Below are 18,091 nucleotides of genomic sequence, written 5' to 3' on the forward strand. Positions count from 1 at the left end.
CGTCAGTTATCACTCACAGGTCACAACCGACGTGACAACTGAACAATAAACCTGATCTGGCTCTTTATACATACAATTCAAAAGTTCAAAGAGGAACTCAAAATGGTTGTAAAAAACATTGCTAGCTATCCGCACTGACTAAACTACGAAGTTTAGTGGAAGATTACCAGTAGTTCCAATTATCAGGTTGCTGTTTGTTAACCTTAATAATTTAAAAAACAGTACCAACGAGAAGGTCGAAGACAAGAAAACGGTAAAAAACTAATTGGGGAGTAGAGGAGAGAACAGTAATAACGAACAGTAATAACGAACAGTAATAACGAACACCTCGAGGATTAAATAGTGGAAAACCTCCAATTAGATGAGGACCATTGTTCATGTTGATTATATTAAACTGCATAACTACTGAAACTAAACAACTCTATATACAATTAAAATAATTCATTACTCCTCGAGGTATATTTTGCGTTAGATAAGAGGTGAAGTGTTGAGTTGCCCTGAAATAGTACGTTGCAGTGTTTCACTTTTAGTGAGTACAATAGTACATGTGTTCGAAGATTTAGAAAGAAGAAGTAAATAGAATTTAGAAATGAGCATAAAAACTTAAGATGAGAAGTACGTACGGTACCCGCGGCTTAAAGTACGTACGGTGTAACCTTTCCTAAAGGTATGTACCGTACCTTTCCTCTTGCGGTACAAAATGGGAAACTTTTTAATTTTGTATTTTATCTAAGTTGCTGAATTAGGCAAAATATTGTGAAAGTCGACACAGCAGCAAATAAATATGAGTGACAAACGTATAATAGTAATACTGCATAAAACTAATTGCTTATTTCGTAATCTCGTGATTAAACAAATGCTGTAGACTGCCAGCGTCATGGCAGTTAAATAATTTTGGATCAGAGTAAAGATTCAGAACAGCAAACAATTTTTAACTCGCCGCGAATTTCAAAATTTTGCTAAATTGTGGCTTTTGTACCTAACTAATGGTTCAGTTTTAAAGTTACGTACCGTACGTACTTCTCTTCTTAGATAAAAAACAAGTGCTCAAAAGAAAGCATGAGGAAAGTTCACGTGTTTAAATCACGTGAAAGACTGAAAGATTAAGGAAAGGAGAGTGATAATAATAGGGGTTAATTGCCAATTGAAATTACCAAACGATTCGGATAAAAATATTGAAAGCTTTGTGAATAACCATGTGTTAATAAGAGGTACGTCGTGGCGGTGGACACAGGTAGTATAATCAATAATAGCGGAGGAGTAATAGCTGGGGCGGTAAGAATATCATGGGTATGTAAGTCCTAGTTCCTACTAGCATGCCGATGAACCATGCCAGCAACTTATCAGGTACTGTTATCAGTTACCACGTACAGCTGGCCACGTACAATCTCATTTTGTACTTTGGGGACCTTTGGAGCAGAGCAAGCTAATATTTCAATTTACGTAACAATTTGCGTAACAGATAATCCAATTTACAACCTTTTTACTTTATCAGATAAATCAGAAAAGCATTTAGAACCAACTTGATACAAAATGACTATACCAATATTACAGTGGAACTGGTGATAGTAGCTTATCTCCTGAACGATAAATTATGTCCATCAGGATTTCGGAGAAAAGGTCAAGCAGGACAAGAAACGACGAGGATCACGCGACAAGCTGGGAACTGCCAAAAAGGAATAACTCGAAGCGAAATTTAGACCATACCTTGTATCACCCCCGCCCGTCACATCATCACCCTTGATTGATAAGTTAATAGTTACACAAACTTCCATGATCCTCTTCCCGCAACACAGATTTGCATAATATAGTATTCTTGCCATCAATCCTTTCCATAATCTATAGATTCTCATCCTTACTTGATACTACCCTTATGTTCCAGTTCGCCTGATCAGATTCACATCCTTTGTCCAATCTTGATATTCTGGGTTTTGGGCATGTTGAGGGTATTTGTCTAAATTGGGCCTAATTTGGACCAAATATGGGCGTGGCTGCCCCGCGGGCACCGTTTGGCGGTTGGGGTCCGGGACCCCCTCAAACGTTTGGTCACCGGTCCTAGTTTGTTGGTCAACTGCTATCTCGAAACCAAGTTTCACAAAAACATCAGGGTGAACCCCCCCCCCCCCCCCCCCCCCCATTAAATATAAAGTCCGATAAGGTAGTTCAATTAAATACATTAAATTTATATTAAATGAATGCATTCGGGTGTCCATTTTAATGTCCGTTCAAAATTATGTCCGTTCACGCAATGTCCGGTTAAATAATGTCCGACATGAAGGTAACTTTTTGGGTAGATACATCATCAAACACTCTGAGCAGACGGGTAAATGAACGTTCGAAGAGAACCATGCCAAGGATTAAGCAGCAACTTGGGTGTTGGTTAGGGTAAAGGATGTCTGAGTGTCTGGTAGTAAGTGAGCTGATAATCATAGAGAATGTGTAGTATAGGCTTACCTTCCATATAAAGTTGGTTACATTCAAAAATATTAATATTTGACCAATTTATGGGCCAAAATCGACCAAATTTGGTGCGTATGCCCAAATATGGGCATATGGTTTTTGGCTCATAACTCAGTCATTTTTTGTCCAATCTTGATAAAAATTCATATACGAGTTCAAGGGACCATTAGCTACAAGTAAAGCACCTAAAATCTGGGTTTTGGGCATGTTGAGGGTATTTGGCTAAATTGGGCCTAATTTGGACCAAATATGGGCGTGGCTGCCCCGCGGGCACCGTTTGGCGGTTGGGGTCCGGGACCCCCTCAAAAGTTTGGTCACCGGTCCTAGTTTGTTGGACCAAGTTTCACAAAAAAATCAGGGTGAACCCCCCCCCCCCCCCCCCCTTAACGGGCATTAAAATGAATGCTAGGTCCTCAAGCTTCCAATTAATGACCGTTCAAATAAAGTCCGATAAGGTATAAGTTAAGGATGCATCAACCAGTTCCTCGACCAGGTGAGCACAAGGTCAAAAGGAAATCGCGACACGTGCGGAATTGCGATTTTGTTCAATTCTCCGCGACAAATTGTGCATTTTTCTTTAAATCTGAGGACCAAATTTGCGCATTTTCCTTTAAATCCGAAGGCCAAATATCACGTTCTTTATAAAGTTATAAGTATATGTAACCATGAACAAAAGTAGTTTCAGGAAAAACTTCCAAAATCGTATATCGAGAGGTAGGTACTACTATACTAGGTACGGACTTCAGAAAACCGAAAAAAACATGTTAGGATCATATAATGATCAGGAGGAAGCGATCTTTTGAACCCTCTCAAAATCAGCGAGGCTATGAAAACCCTTTTTGTTCAACAATGGAACAAAGAGCGAAAACTCAACAGAAAATTGGGATTCTACAACTTCATCAAGACAATCTTCGGTTGCGAAACATACCTGTCGATCAACCTGGCCACATATTCAGACTAGGAGACTTGAACGAACACCGATGGGACATTAAGACAACATTAAGACAACAATAAGACAACAATAAGACAACAATAAGACAACATTAAGACAACAATAAGACAACAATAAGACAACATTAAGACAACAATAAGACAACAATAAGACAACAATAAGACAACATTAAGACAACAAACACCGATAATCCCTCAACAGATTGAAATGTAGTCACTTTAGCTTGTAGTTATACATATTATAATGTACCTGAATGTGGACAATGGTTTGAAATCTAATGGTTTAAAATACCTTAAATAAAATAAATAATAACTTACAGATTTATACTTATAGGGATCATTATCCAAGGTTTAACAATTCGATGGGCAGGTTGCTTGGGGCTAGTTGAGCTGGTGAGTCTTGGCGTATGACTTGTCGAGCTGGATTGCAATCCCTCATCAGATTGAATTGTAATGTAGTCAATAGATTCTACACACAATTTGCTTGAATGTGGATTCAAACATGCCGCCACCTTTAAGTCGTCCACCTGAAATGCCACCGAGCTGCAAAATTTTGCCACTACTCGATAGAATTAAAGATTTAAACCTCATTCTGTCCGATAACCATAATGATAATATGCCATAGGATTACTTGTTCCAGAACCATGTGCCTATAAGAACAACTTGTTCACTTGAAGAACCGTGGAAATTTCTGCGAATTCGCCGCGATGTTTGGCCTAAATAATCGCGATTTTATTTTGTCCTTGGGTGAGCATATGGGTCAGAAATTTTAAAACGATACTGAACAATCGATTCCAATTTCCATCTTGCCAACCAATTTTTATTAAACCATTTTAAGCAGCAATAATGATAGTTATTGTGATGAACCTTGGAATTAATCTAAAGACAATTATCCATGCCGCTACATCTACAGAACGATCTGGAGGTACAACTGTACAAGGAGTGGCTCGACCAGAATTTGAGCCATGAAGAAAAAGCCTTAATTTACGAGTTACGAAGTTCAGAGAGCTTCCAACGCGATGAAGAGTGGTGTGTCGTTAAGCAGGACTCATATCTGAAGCCTAATTGTAACTGTACCCACACCCAAACAGAAAGGGAAATTGTAACTACTTCTACTTCTCCCTCTCCCGGAACTCTGCGACGGTGCTATGAACGGTACTGTGAACAGTACTGTGAACGGTACCGTTAACGGTACTGTGAACGGTACTGTGAACGGTACTTTGAACACTATCGTCATTAACGGTACCGTGAACGGTACCGTTAACGGTTCTGTGAACGGTACTGTGAACGGTACTGTGAACGGTACTGTGAACGGTACTGTGAACGGTACTGTGAACGGTACTGTGAACGGTACTGTGAACGGTACTGTGAACGGTACTGTGAACGGTACTGCGAACGGTACTGTGAACACTATCGTCATCAACGGTACCGTGAACGGTACCGTTAACGGTACTGTGAACGGTACTATGAACGGTACTGTGAACAGTACTGTGAACAGTACTGTGAACGGTACTGTGAACGGTACTTTGAACACTATCGTCATCAACGGTACCGTGAACGGTACTGTGAACGGTACTGTTAACGGTACTGTGAACGGTACTGTGAACGGTACTGTGAACGGTACTGCTGCACAATCGTTGATTGTGCCGAGATTGTTTTGTTATGTATTATTGTTATTGATAATATTATTACTCCAAAAAATCAGAAATAAAAAGAAAAACACAAAACACTGATAACGATTTTGACTTTCGGAGCGCGGCATTCCAATGTTTCACCTTGTCATTCGCACATTAGCGTGTTGCGATGTTCCTATACAAAGAAAATTACCAGTTGTAACACTACACAGGCTAAACAAGGAAAACACATCGCGAATATAATCGGTGACTCGATCTCTTTATGAAGTTTATGATGCCAATCATGGAACTGGAAGATTAGAAGAGTGAGGTCTTAGAAGAGAGACTGATTTCATTTTCTTTATCTGTGCTATTTGTATTTCATGGTAACGGTCATATGATTTAATTAAATTTATCAGGTGGAAGGGGGGAGGGACTAACTTGCATACACATACGGTTCACGTACTCTACCCGATATTTGGGTTTTGTTATCAATTCTTTTAGTTTTGTTTAAAAGAAGGAGACACTATAAACACTGTTCATTCTACCTACCTATTGGGGTATTAATTAACATCATTAATTGTACGGTAAGCTGTGAATGGTATGGTGATTTTTTGTTATTCATTATTGTTATTGATAATATTGTTCAAAAAAAGCAGAAAAGAACAAAAGAGAAAAAATGTTTCTTATCATGTTGCGATTTTCTTATCTTATGAAAAGATAAGACCCGTTATAACACAGGCTAAACAAGGGAAACTCATTTGGAATATTATCAGTCGATCTCTTTTCCCCATTCACTCACGGCCTTCAAAATGTAATTAGCTGAGGTTTATGATATAAATCAGGGTCATATTCCCAAAAGAACGTGGGGCACAAGTCCCCCAAGATTTTGTGACTTTAAGGAAGAAGAAAAAGTTAAACAGAACAGCTCAATTTTCAGGTCTCAACAGCACGACAAAAATGAATAAAATGATCCTGAATACCTATGATATTACCTGTGATGGCGTGATATGTATCAGTACTAGACATCAAATCTTCTCCCACTAAATCGCTCGCCCAAATGTTTTTTAAACTTGTGAAAAGGCAATGAAGGTATGAAAATGATTTCAATCGGTGTATTTTCAGACGCTGATTCTGAATCACCCCCATGACTTAGGGTAAAAATTCTTCCCTGAGGAGCTACGGGCAAAAAACCCAAGTCACGTGATAATTTGTGGAGGAGCGAAATAATAAGAGCCCAGCAAATCACAACATGTAGGTGGCCCAGTGTAAGAACAGAAAGGACGTTTCCTTTTCACTTTTGTGACGTAATCGTATTCAGTATTCAAAACCAAATACAAATTGAACTTCCTATGAGTTTAATTTGATTAAAAGGTTGAAGATTTTGAGTCCACAAACATAAATAGGTGTAGTGGGGTTCCCACAAAATATGGTAATCTTTAAAACTCATCCACAATCCAGTTTGTCATTGTGCATATATGAATAATTATAACGATATAATAAAATGCTGCGCTTATGAATATGCCTATCGATAATTACTCGTTGATGGAATGATTGAATATTATATTTTCTTTCTGCCACCACTGTGTTTTGCTGCTGCCTCTTACTAATCTGTAGACACTACCTTATAAGCTTATATAAGTAGCAATTCATTTTCCATTTCGGAGATTTTCAACTAAACATTGAATGTTACGAATAAGATCTTTTGTTATACGGAACTTTAAACCTTGAATACACCAAAATTATATTATAATAATCTTCAAAATGTAGCAATGTAAATGTCAAAGTAGCTTCTCAACTTATTTGTTCAATAAAATATACCCAGTCCCCCTCAACCACCTGGACAAAGCAGCAACTGTTCAGTCATCAGATAATGGAGGATTTGATCAAAAGAGGGGTTCATCTTGGTTACAATTATTACTTTTAATTTTATAATGCATTAGCTCTGTCACTATCTTGACGGTAGTGCTCAAATTTATTAGGAATAGATCCAGCGACATGACACATGCTTCTTTGTGACACAATTTACGTAATTTATTGCTTTCAATAAAGCTTTCCCTGTATCTCATGGCATGACACGTTGTCGCACTTAAAAATGTTATCTTTGTGTTATTCAGTAGTTGTGCATCAAATTCTATCATAAATCATCCGTCAGGCAATTGCATTTTAGCTGTTCGGTAACCATAAATCAATCTTGGGAGCAAAGGTCCGTACATTCTTCTACCTCAGTGCCACCTTCTATTTCCCCATCTTTAATACCGCACGTGTGCCCTTTTTCTTTGCACGTTCTGAGATGTTCGGCGCGTCCTCTCAGGATAACAACCTCACCCTGCACGTTCTTCCGGGCGTTCTCCTCCGCAAACTGACGGAACTCTCTCGTACAGAACACGTACTTTCGTTCTAAAAACTTCTCCATCACCTGGAGGGAAACAAAATGTTAAAGGAGAGGGTCTGTTGCCAATATAAGGGATCTTTCAACGGTGGTTTCAAATTTGGGGGTTCATGTGATTACATTTGCTAGAGTTAGTTAGTTCCCCCTTCTAAGGACTGATATTGGACGGGCCATTATAATTGCTTAATTGCTTGAAAAATTATCACTGCTTATTCAAGCCTATTCTTATTTCAAAATATGATAATTTTTTAATGAGTATACTGAATGCTGTTTATTGAAATTACCTGAGCTCGCCTTGTGCAGAATTCCTCCTCTCCCACATGGCTATATTCCTTCCGTATCTTTTTGGCGTAGAGCGTGTACTCCACAGGATTGCTGCCCAAGATAGACAGATCAAAATCCAGAAAGTAGTGAACGTCACGTGTCTTGGGTTTGTCATCTTCCAGCTCCTGTAGTTATACAGCATGAAACCCTGATTTAACGTACAGTTGGGGGGAGGGAAAGTAAAACGGTAAATCAGAGTGTACAGTAAACTGGGTTTTTACTGTCTTTAGTATTTTGAAAAACTTCTCATCTAGGACTCACTCATAATCGTTGGCAACAAATACTAATTCAGTTATGTGTAAATCTAGCAAACACAAAACATACCCATCTTTTGATCCGGAACCTTATCGAATTACAATTTTCTTCCCTTCAAATGTATTTCACTATGACAGTATGACTGGGGGAAGGTTTGACAACTGACCTAAAATAGTTAAAACAACCTCCCCCCCCCCCCCCCCCCCCCCCCTCAATGCAGCCCTATATACCTGTTATAATACTGACACTGACATGAGGTTTACCTTAGTATAATGACCAGATGATGTGAGATTGATCATATGTTTCACACCCTTCACCACGTCCGCATCAAGCTCTACGTCTCTAGCACAGCTCTCAAATGCTCGGACACTCTCTTCTTCGTTATTGTTGCTCTGACAATTTTAAAAAGTTAGATTATATCGTGGGAGGTTGTGAGTGAAACTGTAAAGATTAAAATATGTGCTTTATTTAAAGTTTTATTTAAACTTTATACCATATGATATTGAATTCGTTTAAATCTCAGTGGTAAGTCAGTAGTTACTCCAGAATGTTATTCAAGTGTGTTCTAACACTATAAATTTATATGTTTTTATAAATTAGCACGTCAACTGTGCATGCGACTATACTGAAATAGCGGTCACCTTAGGATCATATATGTAGTCGTGAAAGAAGATAGCGAAGAGAACTGTTCTGGGAAAGGTCAACTCCTGGTAGAAGTGCTTAAAGTTCAGAATCATTTGGTAGATATGTTCAGTGTTGTGGTACTTCCTGAATAAAGCTGTGTTGGAGGCTTCAACAGCTAGTTTTAGTTGTAGCAGAATATAATTAAATATTTTGCCTTGCTATAAAACGGTATTTTAAAACCTTGTTAAGGTTTTTACAAACTTGTCAACAAAATAAGGTGAGAATTAACTGGGCACGTATAAAACATAATTTTAAAATCAAACCGGAAATTTTAAGATTGCGGTTTATATGGAAGTTGTGAAATATTCATCTTGATGAGTATATTGTGAATTATTCACAAGAGTCCAACTTAATTACAGTGTAATTGTATTAACGCACATCTTGAATATTTAGTATCTGATATTTGCTTATATGAATGGCACTATTTTTTTAAATACGACTTCTAAGTTTATTATTACATTTGCATTTAAATTTAAACCTATTCCGATTTAAGTGAAGAAACTTTTTTAATCTATTTTAAGCGATCTATTAAGATTTTACATTTCTTACATTATAATACAATTTAATTTGTGGACCTCTGCAAGACATTTCAAGAGGTCTGTACTCTGTATGTATCAAGACAACAATACGTTCATATATACCTAACGTCGTCCTCAATACATTTGCAACTTGGATTTATACAAAGATAGAAAGTAAAACCTGATAGGCTCGGAGTATTTCTGGTATATATCGTAAAACCACTCTCCTATTATGAGCTGATCGTCAGTGTAATGCCTAGTCAGTGTCTGCCATTCTATCCACAACATTTCTTTCTTCGTGTCAATAAAGCCCCTGTCTCGTTTAGATCTCACTTCCATCCTCTCACCTTACCTACAACAGTTACCTAATGACGCTTTGCTAACATTCAATTTATTTTAGAGGTTTTCCTTGATAATTTTATTTTATAACAACTGTAACGTAAGAAGATTGCTAAATGTCCACACATCAAAGGAATAAAAACACTCATTGTACATCATCACACGTCACAACCGTAACTAATTGCGGACATATAGTGGTAATGACTAGGGTGCTTAAGAAGATTTAAGAAGAGTTTAGCTGATGAATAACAAGTAAGCATTAAAGGTAAGCTGGAGGCGAACTAGAAAACTCACTCAGCAGTGTATATAACGACGCAAACAAATGTACAGTGGTCAAGTACTGTACGAATTTCAGACAGCAAAGTTTATACTTAACTTGTAGTTGTAATTGATCGTTCACACAATTGACAATAACGCTAATTAGCATGAAGTCACAACTTTACTACATTGCATTATAATGATGGCGCTATTTAATGTTGAGGTGTACAAATGCAGCAGCTTACAGTTAGACTGAGTTACACGGAATAGTGATGCAAAAACTATACAAGCATCAATACAGCCCTGGCAGAATGATAACTTCTAGCTGTAGCGGTAATAAGTAATTATATTCTTATATTAGAGCAAAGATGTTCTACTGGTGGCCGGGAAGGTGAACCATATTTATTTGGACACGTGGCAGTGATTCTGATTCAAACCTTCTGGTCACTGGTCGGTAAATGAAAATCTACCTTATCGGACCTTATTTGGACGGACATTAAATGAACGGACATAAATATGAACAGACATTAATATGAACGCTAGAAGGCATTTAAAACCATCAAAAATCCGACTTTCTTTTTTGTTAAATTTCAGCAAATGATTTTTAAATCCATTTTTATACAGTAAATAAGAAAAGCAGTCGTTAAGCAGTAAAAATGTTAAAATATGTGTACATGATCAGTGTCTAATATCACATATCATCTTCATCAATTGAGTTTCGTGCATGATATAATCCATGCTTAAAGCATCAGTGATTTCTAGCTTTATGGAAACATTTTTTATCAAACTACCCCGGTCCTGCATTTCAGTGTTAACTTTTACAAGCCATTCGGCGTAAAATGGTTTTATCTTACTCTTAGACAACTTTAGGTTAACCTTAACATCAAGTGGAGCTTTCCTAGCAATGTTTCATTACCTCCCCTGAGTTATATGATCTATAACAACGTCGGACAATGTCCTTGGCAACACGATTTACCGTAATATCTAGAGGCTGGAACATGTTGTCATGTTGGCGGGGACTAGCTTATGAACTATGTTGTTGAGTGCCATAATTTCGTTGACTTTTTCCGCCAAGTGACTCTTGAAAACATCATATACTAGTAGAGTTATATTTTTTTAGAGAATATTTTAAAGGTGTACAGTGTAAGCATAGTTCAACAATGTCTCTATTCATATTGCCAAATTGCTTCCAGGCGTTTTGCACGAGTAAAATGCTCAAAAATGTTTGCCTTCGACAAACTTTAACTGTACGGTACTATAGTATTGAAATTTATAAAACCTTTGAAATTCTGACTGTTGCGCACAGAAAATCATTCCTACACCCCTGAATTATCTGCTATTACATATGAACATCGCGAGGTATCTAGTAGGGTTAGGACAGGAGGAATTATTTTACGGGAAATTGAATAAAATTGAATCAAGTAATCAAGCTTTCTTGGAAACGCGTAGAGTCACTAGTATAGACATGGGTATCCGTATAAGTAAAAGTATAACTTACAAGTCATTATCAGGGTACCAACTACCACATCACGATTGAGAAATTTAATTATATCTCCCCAAGAATTTTACGCTGGGGACCTCGAGGCTTTATAATTATATGCTCTCTCGTACCACAATTAGAAAGTCTATTATTTTACTCTTATAACCATTGTCAGTCCACTTAGTGTCGGGGTGCAAACGTGAGGTAAAGTAAGATCATTTCCAGAAATCCTCCATAAATTGCAGAATGTTTAAGGGCTGTTCCACACCAATTATACAGTCTTAAAATATTTCTTGTTTCATTGAATCATTCAGTCGGCTAACCTAATTTATCATTCGATCCCAACGCCAGCTCATTTCCGGATCTATGTCTTATTTTCAATTTTCAATTTTCTTAGTTCGTCAAATTTTGCTGAACGTCACTTTTTAAAACTTGCTATTTTCGCTCGAACTTCAAAGTTCAATTATTATAATTATGTATAACATTTTGAACTTTTATCCAATTGCATCGCTGCACTGCTGCCTTATTCCTTTATTCATTCTCCAGTTCAGCAAAGAATTTCCATTAGGGCAGCTGTAGTCAGTGTAATAAGCGCCAAGCGCGAGCACAGAATTTTTTTTCTCCGATTGTACAAAATTTTATACCAATATTTTAGTCAAGATGTAAATAATTTTTATCCACCGGGTAGCAATGTTAGCTCAGCGTTCATCAGGATCGCGATTTTTACGCCGCGCATTCGTCATACGCATGAAAAAATCTAATCGACGATAGAAATAGAGCGCTATGCGCACATTATTCGCTTCTTCGCTGTTATTTTCTGGTTGATTTCGTAAACGTTTTGTTTGAAACTCTCGAAACCAAGAGTTGTCCACTATTTTACTGCAATTATCTACTTGAAGTTTCTTTTAATGTTATCAAACAGTTTAAAGTGGAATATTTGCTGTGCTTGATTATACACTGTAATTACATGATAGGGCCTTGCTAACGTAAATTGACAATTACAAATCACTTCAGTTTTCAAATCTATCGCTCAGGTTATGACCTATCTTAAAGTTCAACTGCTTGGTTAAATTACAGATATCAGTTTTGCAAAGAATTCATTCAAAGACATATTAAAGCAAATAAAGTAAGTATAAGTACAGCATGACATAGCATATCCTAGCAGTATATTGTTATTCACTTGATCTTTGATTTTATTCTGTGTTTCGGAGTTTTTGTTAAGTAGCAGGGTCCCCTGTGTTTTACTGACCAAATTAAGCCGCATGTCTATGAATGCCTACTTCATATTAACTTAATTAAAGAAGTATAGAACTGTATGACATATGTCTTTCTACTTTATCCGTTTACGTCTGACCGGTTGCCATTTTTCACTCTATGGTTATATACTTCTTTGTACATAATTCTGACAACAAATATAAAAGTGCCAAGTGGGTATCTATGTAATTTTCGTATCATATTAAATTAAATGGTTACATTCATACCCAAAGTTTAATTTTATATCTCACTGTACCATATTCATTGACTTATAGCTTATTACATATTATAAGTTTTGATTTTATGTCCGGCCTATACTAGAAGGGTATTCTTCTAACAGTTTTTGACTGACTTGAATGTCCTGCACAGCAGTTTGAAGCTTCTTTAAATTATTTTTATTCTTATTGTATTACTGTGTAAATTTAATTATAATTCTAATTTATTTCTAATTCTCACTTTAATTAATTCTCACTTCGTTACTTTTCATAATGAATGTTTTTGGCACATCAGAATGAGCAAATGAATCGGGGGAACTGCTTCCTCTGACTCTGTCAAGTATAAAGTACATTATTTCCAATGTATTTGTTGTTTTGATAATCTTTCTTCGCTCTTACGAGTGGGTCAATCATTTATTTTAATGATATTGTTGACGAAGTGAGAATCTCCACTCAGTGTTTTTAAAACACTGAGTTGAGATTCTCAACTCAGTGTTGATATAACTCGGTTTCTGTTTGGAGTAAGGAACTAATTTTGGGCATCAGGCTGTTGAGTTATTAGCCCAAAACCTATTTTTACGCTCTCGCGAGTAGCAATTACAACAGCTAAAATCAAATTAACTCGGTTTCTGATTGGAGTATAAAAGAGCTAAATTTGGGCATTAAATCATCATATTTAGTAGAACGTAATTAACTCTTCAGACTTCTGGTTAATGAGTTACTACTGTTATATGACCACACCCTTTTGGGCTCTCGCGAGTAACAATAACAGCACTTACAATCAAAATAACTCAGTTTCTGATTAGAGTAAGGAGCTAAACTTGGGCATTGAAGTGTTCTAAATTATCACATTGAGTGGGTAGAGTGTTATTTAAAAATCCTCAGACATCAGGTTATTGAGTTATAATACCCCAAAAACTTCTTACGCTCTTGCTTGTAGCAATTGACACATTTCATACTAAATGTTCATCTTGAACATGAAATTGTTCAAAATCATCACATTAAGTGGATAAGTATAGATCAGCATGGTTTTAAAGTCAACATGCTTTAGATTGTTGAGTTATTAGTCCATATCCTATTTTACGGATCATCACATTGAGTGTCGTATAATTACATGGTATTAAAATCTTCAGACTTTATGCTGTTGCATTTAAGAAAATATATGAAATCATATGATTAACCAACAACACAAGGAAGGTGGTTAACCATGTCAGAGCGGCTGACTGTGAGTGATGTGAGCAAATGTGTAAAAGTGAACAAAATTATAACTCATCATAAGGCAAATAATGTTTTAGTAAATTATATTAATATTATAAATCAAAATCTTATGATATTGTTATTATCTTAACTGCTGTAACTTACCATTTTAAATTTGTATTCATTGTATTTCTTGTATTCCTTGTATTCCTTGTATTCCTTGTATTCCTTGTATTCCTTGTATTCCTTGTATTCCTTGTATTCCTTGTATTCCTTGTATTCCTTGTATTCCTTGTATTCCTTGTATTCCTTGTATTCATTGTATTCATTGTATTCCAGTACGTAATATAGGGTGTTTAAGCTGGTATTTCAATATTTGCTCAATATTTGCTCAATTTTCACAGATATCATCAAGAGTATTGTGACAAAGTAAACTTATTTCATATTTGTGCGACTGTATGATATTATCGTAATTCCCAGTACTTCCAGATCATCAAGTAATCCTACTGCACTACTCAGCATTCCTTGTCAGGGTGCCCTAAAAATTCCTCATATATTTTCTTAAATACAACAGCATAAAGTCTGAAGATTTTAAAACCAAAATTTAGCAAATATTGAAATACCCTAGCTTAAACACCCTATATTACGTACTGGAATACAAGGAATACAAGGAATACGAGGAATGTAAATTTAAAATCTTAAGTTACAACAGTAACTGTTAAGATAATAACAATATCATGAGGTTTTGATTTATAATATTAATATAATTTACTAAAAAGAAAAAGAAAAATTTAAAAAATAAATATTTAGTTTACAGTCCCCCTGTTAATGCTTAATCAATTAACACTAATACAACCACGCACCAGTCACATAAATTATTATGTGGTAGTAATACGTTTACAGTGTCACAATTGAAACATCTTATTACATGGTCAAAATAGTTTAATTTTGTCACAAAAAATATTATAACTCTGTTTATAATGGCGCAGGAGGGTCAACCTGAAAAGAACATTGCTTGACCCTCCTGCCCCACCGCATGGATCAGGAGGTTCATTTCAGAAAAAACAGTGCTTGACCCTCCTGCCCCACCACATGGATCAGGAGGTTCATTTCAGAAAAAACAGTGCTTGACCCTCCTGCCCCACCACATGGATTACGGGGGTCATTTGAACCCACGTGGGTTCAAGACCATGTGCACTTATTTCTACATCGCGCGCGATACGTGTGTGCGTGATTACATGAAATCTTACCGCGCCCTACGCCAAGTAGACGAAAAGCGTGGTCGAAGAGCGAGAGTCGGTACAATAAATAAAACGAGAGTTGGTACATTTAACTGGCATTTTTTAACCGTGGTACAATCAGAATTGCATACAGCCGACACAGGATGAGGGGGGGGGGGCAATGACTACTGATGGAGACTTTTGAGCACCAATGGGGACGAAAATCATAGGGACTGAAGGTCAAATCGCTGGTGAAATTTTCCATTTGTCCCCATAAGTACCCAAAGTTTTGGCGAGTTTTATGTAGTTTTGATATTATCTTTTATTAAATGACTTCTAAAGGAGACTTTTGGGTACCAATGGGGGCTAAAAATCTTGGAGACTTGAGGTTAAATTGCTGGCGAAATTCTGCACTTGTCCCCAAATTACCCAAAGTCATTGGCTCCCCCCCCCCTCCCCCGGGTGAGGTGACGGAGAAAAATAAACTGAGCTCAAGGCTACATTTCCAGATATCCCGCCAGGGCACCGTCGCTCATGCTGCAAAGTGTGTTGAGAGATGCCCACGTCATCACACGTAAACTGTGTCACGAATACCTGAAATGCAGACGTGCAGAACAAACATAACTCTGATCTATATTTTTCATAAAACTTTCAGGATTTGCCAATGAGGGAAAAGACAGCACTGTCCGAGAAGCTAGAAATGCATGAATCATAGGTGACATGGATAGGGGTAAGAAGTTTTTAAAAAACATGAAAATTGTGAAAGGAAAAGAAGTAGAAATGAGAAAGGGTAGATTTAAAATGTTTGAGAATCGATTTTGTGCTGAAGAACTCCGTCCGCAGGACGGGCTTCCGGCTACTTATGATAATTCGAATAAATTTGAGATTCAAACAAGCTACGAATACGAATGCTTATAGCAGTGGCAAGCTCGTGGCAAGCTCTTGTTTGCTGCGCATTGGCTGCAATGTATAACCGCAGTATGAACTGTCAAAATATTTGAATTTGCTTACCTAGTGGCTTTGTTTGATAAAGCATACATACTTTATATACCGATAAATCAATAACTCCTTTTGATTCTTCGGTTTGAGAATTGTGCGGTCACACATCTCTGCAATGTCTGAAAAGGTGGCAGGGAAGTATTGAAACTTACTTAACACTATATTTACAGTTAAACCTTGAACTACTATAACTAGGGCAGTAGGAAACGCCAAAAAGTAGATCATCTGACTAAAACAACTTAACTTCATCCAAGAGTCTAGTTAGCAGCATTGTAGCGATAAGATACCACCATAGTTTGAGCTGTCGACACTGAAATAAAACAAACAATTTACTTTTCACTACTGCAGGGGAATGCATGTAACATATAAAGAATAAAGATTATATAATATATTGTATGTTTTTCATCGTGGCCTCAGGGGAGAAGGGCAGCCCGAAAAACCGAAAAAAGTCGAAAAAAACCGTGTTTGAGCGTGTGTATTGTATAATGATATGTATTATATGCTACTGGTAATGTAAAAGATGAATGACCAGTACGGTATGAATTGTCAGTATGCAAGCCTGTCCGGAACCAATGGACATCCGGCAACGATAGCAAATTACAACAGTTTGCAAACAATTTATCAGTAAATTTACCTTTCTGTGTCTAAAATGTTCCCGGAGGACACGGAATTCCCCGATTCCAGGTATTCGATAGTAGTTTTCGGCAGTGAACTCTTTACAGTTTACAAAGACAGTGCTTTACAAACTACCCGGCTGTGTAGTGCGTCACAACACCTGGGAAGAATAAGTTAGAGGCTTTGATAATGAATTCCACTTCCAATCATGGCAAAGGCAGTGCTTATTGAATCACATGATCCGCCAAGTGGCCGCAAAGCAAACGTGTCTAATTAATTTCTACGGAATCAAAACTTTATCGGTCTAAATTCCGCAGATACATATTACATATACTGGACACTTGAACTGAACACTTGAAACTCTTTTAAGAATTTTAAGATTTTACATACATTGAAAAGACGATGTGCAAACATATAAAATTATAAAGTGCATCATATGAAGACAAGGTAGATCCAATAATTGGTAACTCACTGTTGTAACAGATGGCGTCATCAGACAGTTAGGGGAACCTTGGTCTAACAGGATAACTAGATCACGTGCCCCTGTCCCACAGGCAGCTCTTACACATAAGGCTATTTTGTAAATTATTTGATGAAAATGTTGTAAACAATAGCAATTCCCGCATTTGTTAGGCAATTTCCATATCATTACGTCTTAATCGTCATTATAGATGGTATAGGTAACAATCGTGAAAATCTTACTACTTATAAAGCAAAGTCATAAGTGTTTGTTTGTCTGTCCGGTGTCAAGCAAAAACCGCTGACACAACTTTTCATCGAATCGCGGTCGGTCGCATCATATCAAATATCAGTCCTAAACAATCCTAATATTATAATTTCAGCTGTCGGCTGCGACCATTCGTTCAGAAGGCATTTTTTTCGGCTGCCGCTCTTTAGAACTTCGTAACCTGGATAAAAAGGTGGATTAATTATGAGTTATCTCATTCTTTTTATCCATGATTGTTTAATATTCATAAAGTACAAAGGTTGATACTGAGGTTGATCCAGCAACCAATCAAATATGAAGGGCAAGAGGAAGCAAATTTAAGTTGTATAAACAAACCAGGTGTGCCTTTTATCTTGTCGACACAGCGATTCCTGTCAAATTGACCAAATGTGACCGACATTGAGCTGAGAGGCCGAGAACTGAGAAGGCTGCGGAAGAGAATTTGGGTTACCAATTTATCATAAAGTACGGCTCTTTATTAAGATACAAGTAAATAAAATTAAATACTAAATCATCAACACAATAAAATATAAACCGGACAGAATACATATCTGAAAATCCCAAACATTGTTTTAAAAACAAGAATTAAA

The 18,091-nt window shown here is 36.8% G+C and overlaps 1 protein-coding gene and 1 long non-coding RNA gene across 2 annotated transcripts; both read right to left on the reverse strand.

Moving 5' to 3' along the window:
* Positions 1–6,734: 6,734 nt before the first annotated feature.
* LOC134818825 (uncharacterized) lies at positions 6,735–9,545 on the reverse strand. The gene is made up of 5 exons (XM_063828491.1): positions 9,379–9,545; positions 8,637–8,763; positions 8,259–8,387; positions 7,701–7,865; positions 6,735–7,443 (listed from the first exon to the last, which is right to left on the reverse strand). Exons 1-5 carry the CDS (start codon positions 9,534–9,536, stop codon positions 7,213–7,215), a joined length of 810 nt encoding a protein of 269 aa, XP_063684561.1. The 5' UTR covers positions 9,537–9,545; the 3' UTR covers positions 6,735–7,212.
* Positions 9,546–15,480: 5,935 nt separating this feature from the next.
* On the reverse strand, positions 15,481–16,736 carry LOC134818528 (uncharacterized). Its single transcript, XR_010160668.1, has 2 exons — positions 16,172–16,736; positions 15,481–15,754 (listed from the first exon to the last, which is right to left on the reverse strand). It is a non-coding gene; the product is annotated as an uncharacterized LOC134818528 (long non-coding RNA).
* Between the last annotated feature and the right edge of the window lie 1,355 nt (positions 16,737–18,091).

The sequence above is a fragment of the Bolinopsis microptera genome, chromosome 7, assembly GCF_026151205.1.
Source record: "Bolinopsis microptera isolate Bmic1 chromosome 7, MBARI_Bmic_1.0, whole genome shotgun sequence".
Classification (NCBI taxonomy): domain Eukaryota; kingdom Metazoa; phylum Ctenophora; class Tentaculata; order Lobata; family Bolinopsidae; genus Bolinopsis; species Bolinopsis microptera.

Bases quoted from the DNA above. Each gene is read 5' to 3' on its own strand.
- LOC134818825 (XM_063828491.1), bottom strand. From the start codon at position 9,536: ATGGAAGTGAGATCTAAACGAGACAGGGGCTTTATTGACACGAAGAAA. The intron at 8,764-9,378 runs GTTTTACTTTCT...AGCTTTATTCAG, and splicing joins AAATACTCCGAGCCTATCAG to GAAGTACCACAACACTGAAC. The intron at 7,866-8,258 runs GTAAACCTCATG...GTATAACTACAG, and splicing joins CATCTGGTCATTATACTAAG to GAGCTGGAAGATGACAAACC.